A 14,915-nucleotide genomic window follows, 5' to 3' on the forward strand; every position below is an offset into this window, starting at 1 on the left:
CTGTGCCCATACTGGTAAGAAGAGACTATTTCAATCAGTGCATTGGCTCCATTCTGGTAACTCTGATTGGAGTTTCCCAAGGAAATCTAATTTCAATCACTGATGTAAGAAAAATAGCAAGTCATAGAGACTGACTGGAAGCATTTCCTTTATGGATATTGTGATTAATTTCTGATAACTGAGGGAAAAGTTATAAAGGAGTTTTGACCCAAACTAAGTATTGCAAACTTGACCTATAATGTTATTATCTTACTTATTATTTATGTCATTTATTTATTTATTATCTCAAAGAAGCAAAATTAAATTCAACTACTCATTTACATGACAGATAAGGCAAGGAAGAAAAGCCAGTTATCTCTTCAGTAAGATATTAGCAGAAATAGTGGAAATTTTGTGGTAAGGCTTAATTCAATAGTAAATATTTCACTTTAATGCAAAAAATGAATAAACATAAAATACAAAATATGAGAACCATGAACATAGAATGCTTCAGGTAAAATTAATGATACAGCAATACCAGGAAGTCCAAATAGGGAAGAAGATAGCTTTATATGTGTCTGGTGAAAAATGTCAGCATTTAACCAATAACCATTTGTTAGGCACTGACTATGTACATGGTTGTGGTTAGTATTGTGCGTTGTCCCAGTTTTTAAAAATAAATCCATTACTAAGCAACAGGCTTATGTTGCCATGGCAACTGCCATGACAGAAATGAGTACTGTCTGGCAATGATGCATAAACGGGAGTGTGGAGGTGGGGGTGGGGAGGAGGATACAACACAGCCACCAGTTTTCAAAGGTTTTCCAAAAGAAATAATACTTGTACTAAAAATCAAAGAACTTTTGTTCTCAAGTTGAATGCAAAGATTGTTAAACAGAATAGAAGAGAGGAAAGGATAGGAGGGGAAATTGATCCAGACAGTTGCTTCCTGTGGAGTGATTATATAACACCCAAAATATCATATGAGTTCAATTACTGTAATCAATTAGTTTTATTACAGAGAATGCATTGGAAGAATAGAATACACAGTTTATGAAATCAGCTCTGCATGTGCTTAGTGTGATGCATAATAGCTATATGTAACAATTTCAGAAAATAAATCAGTATAAATACAGATTAAAATTTATCACACATGAATCCTATTTAAAATCACAGGACTTGATGCTTGTATGTACTACATTTTACACACATAAAATTATAATTGATTATGAATTTTGTAGAGCTTCTGTAATGAATTATTTGTAATGTAATTGGGTTTTACCAAGTACCATGCCATGAGTAAACACATGGAACTATGAGTGAATTTTAAGATTTCAACCTCACACCAAATCAGAATGAATTGGAATACAAGATAATCTTAATATTGAATGATAGTAAAAATTAATATAGGATATAGACAATAATTAATAAGGAAAATACAATGCAGAGGTAGAATTTGTATATTACTAGATCTATAAGATATTTCCTTTTAAAAATATAAAAAAGAAAGCATAAAAACTAAGACTTTATATATGTTAACAATATTAACTACCAAAATAAAGAATAAATTTCATGTGAACCAGTTACTGGCTTCATTTTACTTTTCATTGTTTATCACTATGGAACACTGACATTCCTATATTCTAGCATAATACCTGATTCTGTTCATGAAGACTGGATAAAAATCAGGAGTCAGTTATGAGAAACCACACAGTAACAACATTCATTCTCCTGGGACTAACGGACGATCCACAACTTCAGGGCCTGCTTTTAATTTTTCTGTTTTTTGCCTACTTATTGAGTGTAACTGGTAACTTGGCTATTATCTCACTTATATTCATTGATTCTCACCTTAAAACACCAATGTACTTTTTCCTACAAAATTTTTCCTTCTTAGAAATATTATTCACATCAGCTTGTATTCCTAGATATTTGTATAACCTATTGACAGGTGACAAGACTATTACTTATTGTGCTTGTGCTATTCAAGCATTTTTTACAGATCTTTTTGGAGTTACTGAGTTTTTCCTCCTGGCCATCATGTCCTATGACCGCTATGTGGCCATCTGCAAACCCTTGCATTACATGACCGTCATGAGCAGCAGAGCCTGTAGAAGTTCCATCTTTTGTTGTTGGATGGCTGGCTTTTTAATCATACTCCCACCGTTTAGCTTGAGTCAGAGTCTGGAATTCTGTGACTCTAACATCATTGACAGTTTTCTTTGTGATGTGTCTCCCTTCCTGAAGATATCATGCTCAGACACTTGGGTCATTGAGCAGATGGTCATAGGCTGTGCTGTGTTGACCTTCATCACAACCCTTCTGTGTGTAGTTTTCTCCTACATATATATAATCAGAACGATTACAAGATTCCCCTCAGCCCAGCAAAGGAAGAAGGCCTTTTCCACCTGCTCCTCCCACATGATTGTGGTCTCCATCACCTACGGCAGCTGCATCTTCATCTATGTGAAGCCCTCAGCAAAGCAGTCAGTGGCCACTAACAAGGGTGTGATTGTGCTCACCACCTCCATCGCGCCTATGCTGAACCCCTTCATCTACACCCTGAGGAACAAGCAAGTGAAACAAGCCTTCAATGACTCAGTCAAAAGAATTGTGTTGGGCCCTCTGCTGCAGCACAGTAGGTTGAGCCAACGCCTGCAATGCTGGCATTCTATATGAGTGTCAGTTCAAGTCCCAGGTCCTCTACTTCCAATCCAGCTCCTTGCCAATGTGCTGAGAAAGCAGCAGAGTTTGACCAAGCTCTTGGGACCCTGCCACCCATGTGAGCGACCCTGATGGAGTTCCGGGGTCTTGGCTTCAACCTTGTGCAGCCCCAGCCAGTGCAGCCATTTGGGGAGTGAACCAGTAAACAGAAGGTTTCTCTGTGTGTCTCTCCCTATTTCTCTGTAGCTCTGCCTTTCAAATAAATAATAAATCTTTAAAAAGAAAAATAATTGTGTTATCTTCTAAGAGGCAAATGTCAGTGATTCAAGTTCTCGTAAGAGACTTGCTATCCAAAGAATGGATCATTAAGTTTGTAAAATAATTTGTTCCTGCTTACTCTAAACTCCATTCAAGCTGAATTTCTCAAAACTTTTCTTGTATCCACAACTTCATTTTTACTTTTTGTAAATACAGTTATTTTACTGATATTTTCTATAAGGGAATAAAAACAGTGCAATGTGATACATCCCATAATATAAAACTTTCACTGCTAAAATAAAGCTCATTATATTAAATACATATACTATGAGCAAATCCAAACAAAAGTGTTTAATTCTGTTGTTGTTACTGTTGTCATGGATGTACTAATGGAGACTGGAATGAAGATAGGCCCAATACCAGGACACCAACCTTATCTGAAAGGTGTTGAAAATCCAATGAACTTTGAATAACTATAATGAAAAGTGTTGGACATCAAGTCCCCACTGCCACCTGGACAAGATGCAGTACAGTCATACAGGCAGGACAGGCAGTCAGGAGAGGGCAGCCGGCCAGCGTTTGCAAACGGCTGCTGCTGTAGAGGCAGAGCTCTCTATTAGATTAGCCATGGCACCGAGAGTCACTTTATCACTTCTTCTATCTTCTTGGTGTGTTTTCTCTGAAATTCTCTTGACGCCAAAGTTTCCACTAACTTGAATCCTTTTCCAAACCTCCCACATGTCCTTGGTTATCCCTCTTTCCAGAAACCCCTAATTTGACAGAGCTCTTAACACAAGAGGTTACTTTTCATAACTGAACAGTCCATTATGTCACTACTGTTTTTCAATGTCCACAAAGCCTACAGGTACTCCCAGATCCTCCCTTGAGCTATGTAGCAGCAGGAAATTTCTCTGAGCCAGTCAGGTCCATCCTGCCACAGCAGGTCCACAAAACACAGGGGCTGCAGTCCCATGGGCTTGCTGAGTTCTGACAATGATTAGGCCTAACAGCATGAATCCGGGGACTCTGCAATTTTCAGTTCCAAAGACCCCTTTTCCTCTGTTACCTAATTCTCCTCAAAATGTTAAAAAGAGCTTAACTATCCCAATGCTAGTAGTCAATACATTCTGTGTATTTATTCTATGCCTTTCCTGGGACTAGACACTTAATTTTTCTTTTTTTTAATTTATATGAAGGAAACAGATTTCATGTGTTTCATATATATAGTTCAAAGAACATAATGATACTTCCCAGCATCCCTCACTCTCACCCTTCCTCCTTCTTCCTTTCTTATTTTTCTTTTAATTTTGGCAATGACATTCTTTCAGTTTATAATCACGAACTTAATCCTCCACCAAACGAGGAATTCAATGAGTAGTAACTAGAGAGACCACTGCACCTCAGGAGTACATACGAGGGCTATAAACAATAATCACATCTCAATATGTCAAAATGGACTGCTTTATTTGGCAACAACAATGGCTATACAGATAAACATTAATTTCATCTTAGTTTTTTAAAATAAAAGAACTAAGGCTGGGAGATGGTTGGGACTTCACTTAAATCTGGAGTGTATAACGCAGCTGCTGCATTTTATAATTTAATTCTTTTTATCTTAAATTTTAATTAGTTTCTAACAGATTCAATATACTTTGTAGATACATTCCTTATAATGATATTCCCTCTCTCCCCGTATCTTCCTCACACCCTCCTTCCTTCTCCTTTTCTTCCTTTTTTTTTTTTTTTTTTAGTTTTTGAGATAACATATTTTAAATTTATATTACAGGGGCTGGTGCCATGGCTCACTTGGTTAATCCTCCACCTGCGGTGCCAGCATCCCATATGGGCGCCGGGTTCTAGTCCCCGTTGCTCCTCTTCCAGTCCAGCTCTCTGCTGTGGCCTGGGAAGGCAGTGGAGGATGGCCCAAGTCCTTGGGTCCCTGCATTCACATGGGAGACTAGAGAGGAGCACCTGGCTCCTTGCTTCAGATCGGTGCAGTGGTGGCCGCAGCAGCCATTTGGGAAGTGAACCAATGGAAGGAAGACCTTTCTCTGTCGCTCTCTCTCACTGTCTATAACTCTGTCAAATAAACAAGGAAAATGCAAAAAAAAAAAAAAAAGTTAAAAAATTTACATTACAATGAAAAGGCTAACTGCTTCACCAAATAAGAAGTCCAAGAATTAAAAAGCAAAAAGACACTAGTTTAGTGAGAACAGACAATGGCTGCAAACTACAATTGAATGGAAAAATGACCATTTGTCCCACATAGAGTACATTTTAAAATAATCACAGATCATTGAAGCTATAGTAGTATAACATTCTTAACCACTGGTTCCACAAGGTAAAAACAACGTTCTACAAAACTATATTTGCAGCAGTACTGATACACATTTGATTTTTCTTCTCCTTCTCCTTCTTCTTTTTTTTTACATTTTAGCTCCTACATGTAAGGGAGAACGTGTGGTATTTGTCTTTCTGGGTCCAGCTTATTTTTATTTCACTAAACATGATGTACTCCAGCTGCATCCATTTTGCTACAAATGGTAGCGTTTCATTCTTTTTTATAACAGCTACTCCACTTTTTTTTTAGCTGCTCCACTTTTATACAAAGCTTTTGCCCATATCTTTAAAAATCTTAAATGATTCTCCATGTCTCTTCTTAAGTACATTTAAAAATAGCTACCTACTTGTATAGTAATTCATAAACAAAGTGTGGAGATACTCATTATCTCCAGAGAAAGGGCCTAGGAAATTGCAGGAAAAGAGACTGAGCGTTTCAGTAGCTTAGATTTTAAAAACGTATTATGGGCCGGCGCCGTGGCTCAATAGGCTAATCCTCCACCTTGCGGCGCCAGCACACCGGGTTCTAGTCCCGGTCGGGGCGCCAGATTCTGTCCCGGTTGCCCCTCTTCCAGGCCAGCTCTCTGCTGGGACCCTCTGCTGGGACCCAGGAGTGCAGTGGTCCCTTGGGCCCTGCACCCCATGGGAGACCAGGAGAAGCACCTTGCTCCTGCCTTCGGATCAGCACAGTGCGCCGGCTGCGGCGGCCATTGGAGTACAAACCAACGGCAAAAGGAAGACTTTTCTCTCTCTCTCACTGTCCACTCTGCCTGTCAACAAAACAAAAACAAAAGCATATTATGCCTTCTCAAGTAAGCCTCCCACTAGAATAAAATAGGAAGCAATCATTCCTGGAAACCATTGTGGGAATTCTTCTGAGACACAATCTCTCAGGAGACAGTGCATTCTTGTTCAAATTAACATGCAAGTGCAGTAAAATTAAAATCCGGTGGAATTTCTGGCCAGCGTTTCTCCATAGCTTGCATTATACGTCCCCCTCCTAAATGCACAAATACACATTCACTCTTAGGACCTCTGTAATGAGATGAAGTCCATAGAAAATGCTGTGGTGCCCCATCCATGTCTTCTCGCCCTTCCTTCCATGATGCAGACCAGCCTGACCCTAACTTGCAACGTCCAGAGGCTGCACTGGGCAGAGAGTTCTATTTCTGGCCACAAGTGCCTACAATCAAACTCCCCACATGAAGCACTCATCTAATGAGTAAGAATTATTGTGGAAGTGTTCCAGTCCTTTGGGCCTCAGCTGGAAGCAATCTGGGGCTGTGTTCTATCCTGGTTCCCTGAAGTCTCCAGGTCTAAGTGGCTGTGCTTGAGATTCTTGAATCCTCAGATGCACAAGGGTTCTCAGCTTTGAAGAAATGGTCCACTCCCCACTGCTGGACACAGCAGCTTCCTCCAATCTGGAGACTATAGAAAGTCTTCATCTAGCCAAATGTGCTGGAAGATGATACCTTAAATCTTGGCTTCTAAAAAATTCCCAGGGTCAAGTCTAAGCAGAGCATTTCTAGGAACTACTTTTTCCTTACAGAAGGCAAATAAATTTTCACCAAAATAGGTAATATGCACTGCAGGAATCAAGAGAACACAACTAACAACAGATTGTGAAAATGCTAGACTTCTGTGCAGGATAAATAAATACCAAATAAGGGAGAGATTATTGGCAGAAGCCCACTATTAAGCAGCTCAAGATTTAACAACTTAGCAAGGACACCTGGAGCCAATACTAAAGTGCTACTATTGCTAGGACAAAAAGAAAGACAGACATGAGGCCCCATGTATGAGAAGTTCACATGGGAATCCAACTCTCTGCTATGGCCTGGGAAAGCAGTAGAACATGGCCCAAGTCCTTGGGCCCCTGCACCTGCATAGGAGACCTGGAAGCAGCACCAGGCTCCTGGCTTTGCATAGGCGCAGCTCTGGCCATTGTGGCCAGTTGCGGAGTGAACCAGCTGATGGAGGACCTCTCTCTCTCTCTCTCTCTCTCTCTCTCTCTGCCCCTCCTCTCTCTGTGTAACTTTGACTTCCAAATAAATAAATAAATCTTAAAAAAAAAAAAGAAAGTTCACATGGGAAAGGGCATGAATGTGTTGAAAGCAACCCAACATCTGCAAATCGAGATCCTGTCCAATATCCTTCTGGGGTTGGGGGTGGAGGTCTAACACCCCTGGAACCTTTCCACCCATTAATATTCTTTGGGTAAGGGGTGTCCCACACGCCCAGAACCATCTTCCTCAGGAACATTCCAGGGAAGATCTCATACCCCAGTCATCCTCTCACTCACTAACATTCCAGATGAAGAGGAGGAGGAAAGTTGGCAGGAAGAAATTTGCCCTATCCCCACACAAACCACAGTCTGTACACCAGTGGGGCACCTGGTCCTCTGCTGAGCTGCTCTTCTCCTCTGTCATTATATTTCACTAATTTGCATACCGCCATTTTCTATCTATCCTCTGAATGATTTCCTTTGGGAGACAAGGACCGACCACTGTTTAGGCCTTACTGGTAGCACCTTTTGGCAAGCCAGCCAAGAGGGATCAAGAGCAAGGTGGTCAGTCCAAGTCACGGCACCAGCAGGCTTGGGGAACACTCCACACCTAGCTTACTTTCTCTCCTTGCACCTTGCTTCCTCTGCATGCTGCCCCCTGAGTCTCTTCTCGGCACACCCCTGTGGGTGCAGATGAGCAACTGCAAGCCGTTAGGGCTCTCACTGCATGAAGACTCCCACGACAGGGAAAGTTGGTTGTGGTCGCAGGAAGACAGCTTTATCAATTCCGCTGGCCTCAACACAATGTCCACACTCCCTAGGTGCACTGTAAGACACCCATCTGTCTACTCCCCGCAGCCAGTCCACTAGGAATAGTCCTACTGAGAGCAGGGCCTGCTCGTTCTTTTAACCTCCTCCATCTCCCTTGTCCTTATGGCCTGCCCAGCGTCTGTTCACCACCATATCTTTCTGTCTCAAACACAGGGAAGGGGACAGGAGATGAAGCACCTGTTCAGTCACTAAAATCAGACACCAGCCGGAACCGTGTCTCACTAGGCTAATCCTCCGCCTTGCGGCGCCAGCACACCTGGTTCTAGTCCCAGTCGGGGCGCCAGATTCTGTCCCAGTTGCCCCTCATCCAGGCCAGCTCTCTGCTGTGGCCCGGGAGTGCAGTGGAGGATGGCCCAAGTGCTTGGGCCCTGCACCCCATGGGAGACCAGAAGAAGCACCTGGCTCCTGCCTTCGGATCAGCGTGATGCGCCGGCTGCAGCACCTATTGGAGGGTGAACCAACGGCAAAAAGGAAGACATTTCTCTCTCTCTCTCTCTCTCTCCCTCTCTCTCTCACTATACACTCTGCCTGTCAAAAATAAAATAAAATAAAGTCAGACGCCAGGTCTCAGTCAGCCCTGTTAAAGCAAAAAAGGTTTTCTGCTAGAAAAAGTTGCACAAGAACTTTTGATCATTTCATTTCCAAAATCTGTGTTTCTTTAATTTTACTAACCCATCTTCCAAAATTACCTTTTTTTACAGTTTTCATTTGACTGGTGTCTCTTTTCCTCAACATTTGTTTAACTTTTATTTAGTAAATATGAATTTCCAAAGTACAGTTTATGGATTACAATGACTTCCCCCCCACCATAAATTCATTCCCACTGCAACCCTCCCATCTCCCGCTCCCTCTCCCATTCCATTCACGTCAAGATTCATTTTCAATTCGATTATATACAGAAGATCGATTTAGTATATATTAATTAAAGGTTTCAATGGTTTGCACCCACACAGAAACATAATGTGTAAAATACTGTTTCAGTACTAGTTATAGCATTAATTCACATTGAACAACACATTAAGGACGGAGATCCTACATAGGGAGTAAGTGCACAGTGACTCCTGTTGTTGACTTAACAAACTGACACTCTTGTTTATGGTGTCAGTAATCACCCTAGTCTCTAGTCATGAGTTGCCAAGGCTATGGAAGGCTTTTGAATTCGCTGACACCAATCTTATTTAGACAAGGTCATAGTCAAAGTGGAAGTTCTCTCCTCCCTTCAGAGAAAGGTACCTCCTTCTTTGATGGCCCATTCTTTCCACTGGGATCTCACTTGCTGAGATCTTTCATTTAGGTTTGTTTTTTTTTTTTTTTTTTTTGCCAGAGTGTCTTGGCTTTCCATGCCTAAAATATTCTCATGAGCTCTTCAGCCAGATCCAAATGCCTTAAGGGCTGATTCTGAGGCCAGAGTGCTATTTAGGACATCTGCCATTCTGTGACTATGCTGTGTATCCCACTTCCCATGATGGATCATTTTCTCCCTTTTTGATTCTATCAGTTAGCATTAGCAGACACTAGTCTTGTTTGTGTGATCCCTTTGACTCTTAGACCTATCAATATGATCAGTTGTGAACTGAAATTGATCACTTGGACTAGTGAGATGGCATTGATACATGCCACCTTGATGGGATTGTATTGGAATCCCCTGGCATGTTTCTAACTCTACGACTTGGGGCAAGTCAGATTGAGCACGTCCGAAATTGTTTATCTCCTCCCTCTCTTATTCCCATCTTATATTTAACAGGGATCACTTTACAGTTAAATTTAAACACCAAAGAATAATAATGTGTGTTAATTACAGAGTTCAACCAGTAGTACTAAAAAAAAAATACTAAAGGGGATAAAGTATTAAATTGTACATCAACAGGACAAGGGCTGATCAAGTCACTGTTTCTCATAGTATCCATTTCACTTCACCAGGTTTCCTTTTAGGTGCTCTGATAAATATCACCGATCAGGGAGAACATATGATATTTGTCCCTTTGGGACTGGGTTAATTCACTCAGCATGATGTTTTCCAAATTCCTCTATCTTGTTGCAAATGACCAGATTTCATTGTTTTTTACTGCTGTATAGTATTCTATAGAGTACATGTCCCATAATTTCTTTATCCAGTCTACTGTTGATGGGCATTTGGTTTGATTCCAGGTCTTAGCTATTGTGAAATGAGCTGCAATAAATATTGAGGTGCAGACAGCTTTTTTGTTTGCCAATTTAATTTCCTTTGGGTAGATTCCAAGGAGTGGTATGGCTGGGTTGTATGGTAGGGTTCTATTCAGGTTTCTGAGGAATCTCCAGACTGACCTGCATAGTGGCTTAACCAGTTTGCATTCTCACCAACAGTGTGTTAGTGTCCCTTTTTCCCCACATCCTCTCGGGCATCTATTGTTGGTAGATTGCTGAATGTGAGCCATTCTCACCGGGGTGAGGTGAAACCTCATTGTGGTTTTGATTTGCATTTTTTCATGTGTCTGTTGGCCATTTGGATTTCCACTTTTGAAAAATGTCTGTTGAGGTCCTTGGCCCATATCTTAAGTGGGTTACTTGCTTGCATGTTGTAGAGTTTCTTGATCTCTTTGTAGATTCTGGTTATCAACCCTTTATCTGTTGCATAGTTTGCAAATATTTTGTCCCATTCTGTCGGTTGCCTCTTCACTCTCCTGACTGTTTCTTTTGCAGTGCAGAAACTTCTCAATTTGACGCAATCCCAAATGTTAATTTTGGCTTTGACTGCCTGTGCTTCCAGGGTCTTTTCCAAGTACAAGTCTTTGCCGGTACCTATATCTTGCAGGGTTTCTCCAATGCTCTCTAATAATTTGATGGTGTCAGGTCGTAGATTTAGGTCTTTAATACATGTTGAGTTGATTTTTGTGTAAGGTGTAAGGTAGGGGTCCTGCTTCATGCTTCTGCATGTGGAAATCCAGTTTTCCCAGCACCATTTATTGAATAGACTGTCCTTACTCCAGGGATTGGTTTTGGATCCTTGATCAAACATAAGTTGGCTGTAGATGTTTGGGTTGATTTCTGGTGTTTCTATTCTGTTCCATTGGTCTATCCATCTGTTTCTGTACCAGTACCATGCTGTTTTGATAACAACTGCCCTGTTGTATGTCCTGAAATCTGGTATTGTGATGCCTCTGGCTTTGTTTTTGTTGTACAAGATTGCTTTAGCTATTCGAGGTCTCCTGTGTCTCCACATGAATTTCAGCATCATTTTTTCCAGATCTGAGAAGAAGGTCTTCGGTATCTTGATTGGTATCGCATTGAGTCTGTAAATTGCTTTTGGGAGAATGGACATTTTGATGATATTGATTCTTCCATTCCATGAGCTGGAAGATTTTTCCATTTCTTGGTATCCTCTTCTATTTCTCTCTTTAAGATTTTGTAATTCTCATCATAGAGATATTTAATATCCTTGGTTAAGTTTATTCAAAGGTATTTGATTGTTTTTGTGGCTATTGTGAATGGGATTGATCTTAGAAGTTCTTTCTCAGCTGAGGCATTGCCTGTGTATACAAAGGCTTTTAATTTTTGTGCATTGATTTTATATCCTCCTACTTTGCCAAACTCTTCCATGAGTTCCAATAGTCTCTTAGTAGAGTTCTTTGGATCCCCTAAATTAAGAATCATATCATCTGCAAAGAGGGATAGTTTGACTTCTTCCTTCCCAATTTGTATCCCTTTAATTTCTCTTTCTTGCCTACTAGCTCTGGCTAAAACTTCCAGAACTATATTGAATAGCAGTGGTGAGAGTGGGCATCCCTGTGTGGTACCAGATCTCAGTGGAAATGCTTCCAACTTTTCCCCATTCAATAGGATGCTGGCCGTGGTTTTTTCATAAATTGCATTGATTGTTTTGAAGAATGTTCCTTCCATACCCAGTTTGCTTAGAGTTTTCATCATGAAAGGGTGTGTTGTGTTTTATCAAATGCTTTCTCTGTGTCTATTGAGATAATCATATGGTTTTTCTTCTGCAGTCTCTTAATGTGGTGTATCACATTGATTGATTTGAGAACATTGAACCATCCCTGAATACCAGGGAAAAATCCCACTTGGTCTGGGTGGATGATCTTTCTGATGTGTTCTTGCATTCTATTTGTATTGCTTTTTCATTGAATAGCTTAGTTCCCTAACAACCTAGGTTAGAGATAATATGAAATTTGGGCAATGACTTTCCAAGAGCACCAACCTTAAAAAGTACTCTGTTCAGTTGTCCTAAACAGCACTCTGGCCTCAGAATCAGCCCTTAAGGCATTCGGATCTGGCTGAAGAGCCCATAAGAGTATTTTAGGCACGGAAAGCCAAGACACTCTGGCAAAAAATAAAGACCTAAATGAAAGATCTCTGCAAGTGAGATCCCAGTGGAAAGAACGGGCCATCAAAGAAGTAGGTACCTTTCTCTGAAGGGAGGAGAGAACTTCCACTTTGACTATGACCTTGTCTAAATAAGATTGGTGTCAGCGAACTCAAAAGGCTTCCATAGCCTTGGCAACTCATGACAAGAGCCTAGGATAATTACTGACACCATAAACAAGAGTGTCAATTTGTTAAGTCAACAACAGGAGTCACTGTGCACTTACTCCCTATGTAGGTCTCCGTCCTTAATGTGTTGTTCAATGTGAATTAATGCTATAACTAGTACTGAAAAAGTATTTTACACTTTATGTTTCTGTGTGGGTGCAAACCATTGAAATCTTTACTTAATATATACTAAATTTATCTTCTCTATATAAAGAGAATTGAAAATGAATCTTGACGTGAATGGAATGGGAGAGGGAGCGGGAGATGGGAGGGTTGCGCATGGGAGGGAAGTTATGGGGGGGAAGCCATTGAAAACCATAAACTGTACTGTGGAAATTTATATTTAATAAATAAAAGTGAAAAAAAGTCCTCTGTTAATATTTCTAGTCCAGAGTTCTCTCTAGTTAGATCCATATAGAATTTTTAGTCTGGGGAGGGAACTGAATCTATTGAAATATAACCTTGATCAGAAGTACTCCTACTTCTCAGTTTTCAGATTAAAAAGTGTTATTTCTACCATGTACAAAAACTATATATTTTTATACACTCCATATAATTTCTATCAAATTGCCAATGATATTTTTGACAGGATCCTCAAAAACAGTCCTGAGATTTGTGTGGAATAACAAAAGATAGACTAGACAAAGCCATAGTGATTAAAACAAGGACTCCAAAGTAATTAAAGTAATTAAAAATAAGGACCCCAAAATAAATGCATGCAGCTATGGAGAACTGATCATTGACAAATATCCTAAGAACACACATTAGTGTGACAGTATTTTCAATAAATAATGCTGGGAAAATTAAATATACACAAGCACGAGAATGAAACTAGACCCCTACAAATGACTAAAAATCAGTTCAAAATATTGAAGACCTACATGTCTGACCTGAAACTTTGAAACTACTAGAAGAAAATATAGGATACATGCTTTAGGACATTAGAATGGGCTAGGATTTTTTTTTTTTTGGATCAGACCAAAAAAGTATAACAATCTCCAGCAAAAGTAGACAAATGAAATTCCATCAGATTCAAAACCTTTGAGGGAGGGAAGCATTGTGACCTAGGAGGATAAGCCGCAGCCTGTGTTACTAACGTCCCCTATCAGAGTGTCGGTTTGAGTCCTAGGTGCTCTGCTTTTGATCCAGCTTCCTACTAATGCTCATGGGAAAGCAGTGGACTGGCACCCCAGTGTTTGGGCCCCTGCTACCTACATGGGAGACCCTGAAAGTGTTTCTGGCTTCTGGCCTTGGCCTGACCCAGTCTTGGACATTGTAGCCATTTGGATAGTGAACCAGCAGACAGAAGATTTCTTTCTCTCAGTCTCTCCCTCTCTCTTTGTTACTCTGTCTTGAAATAAATAAAATAAAAAAAAAAGCTTTGGCACAGAAAAAGAAAAAAAATGAAAGTGAAGAGACAACCTAAACAATGGGAAAAGATAGTTACACATGTAACAAGGGGTTGATAACTAGTTTACACAAGGAACCCCAACAACACAAATAATCCAGTTAAAAATGAGTGAAAGATCTGAACAGATATTTCTCAATAAAGACAAATAAAGGACCAAGGGGTTCATGAAAAACTGCTCAACATTTCTAATCATTAAGGAAATGCAAATGATAACTACAATAAGACACCACTTCACCTCAGCTCGATTGGCTATTATCAACAGCACAAATGAAAACAAAGGCCAGGAAGGCTGTGGACAAAAGTGAACCCTGGTACCCTGTCGATGGGAATGTAATTTGATACACCCATTGTGGAAAATAGTATAGAGATTCTTCAAAAAACTAAAAATAGAACTAACATATGACCCAGCAATCTCATTTCTTGGTATATATCCAAGGGCAATGAAGAGTCTATTGAAGAGAAATCTGCATTCCTATGTTTATTGCAGCAATATTCACAATAGCCCAGAAATGAGAAAAAAAATTTAGTGTCCATCAGTTGATGTGTGAATAAAGAAAATGCGGTAACTAAGCACAATGGAATACTACTCAGTTCTTGTCCTTTGCTGCCACATCAACAACACCAGAGATCATTGGGTTAAGCCAAATAAACCAAACACAGAAGGACAAACACCATGTGATACTTGTGATATTTTTCACTCATATTTGGAGAATAGAAACAATAGATGATCTCATAGAAATTAAAAATATAATGGTGGATACCGGAGGCTGGGCAGGCAAGCAGTGACTTAACCCTGTCTCCCCAAAACACAGGCTCCAATTTTCAATATTTGATATCCCATTTTATCTCTTCCCATAAAATGTGCCTATATGTTGGCATACTAATCTAGTCAATATTTTCTGAATT

The 14,915-nt window shown here is 40.1% G+C and overlaps 1 protein-coding gene across 1 annotated transcript; it reads left to right on the plus strand.

Moving 5' to 3' along the window:
• The first annotated feature begins 1,156 nt into the window (after positions 1 to 1,156).
• Positions 1,157 to 11,352, plus strand: LOC100359120 (olfactory receptor 6C2). Its single transcript, XM_051844918.3, has 2 exons — positions 1,157 to 2,594; positions 11,286 to 11,352. Exons 1-2 carry the CDS (start codon positions 1,678 to 1,680, stop codon positions 11,350 to 11,352), a joined length of 984 nt encoding a protein of 327 aa, XP_051700878.3. The 5' UTR covers positions 1,157 to 1,677.
• The last annotated feature ends 3,563 nt before the right edge of the window (positions 11,353 to 14,915 follow it).

This window comes from Oryctolagus cuniculus, chromosome 11 (assembly GCF_051225735.1).
Source record: "Oryctolagus cuniculus isolate XC-2025 breed Fujian yellow rabbit chromosome 11, ASM5122573v1, whole genome shotgun sequence".
Taxonomy (NCBI): Eukaryota; Metazoa; Chordata; class Mammalia; order Lagomorpha; family Leporidae; genus Oryctolagus; species Oryctolagus cuniculus.

Coding starts and splice junctions, on each gene's coding strand:
- LOC100359120 (XM_051844918.3), top strand. CDS start 1,678: ATGAGAAACCACACAGTAACAACATTCATTCTCCTGGGACTAACGGAC. Junction 2,595..11,285: donor GACTCAGTCAAAAGAATTGT/GTTGGGCCCTCT, acceptor CATGAATTTCAG/CATCATTTTTTCCAGATCTG.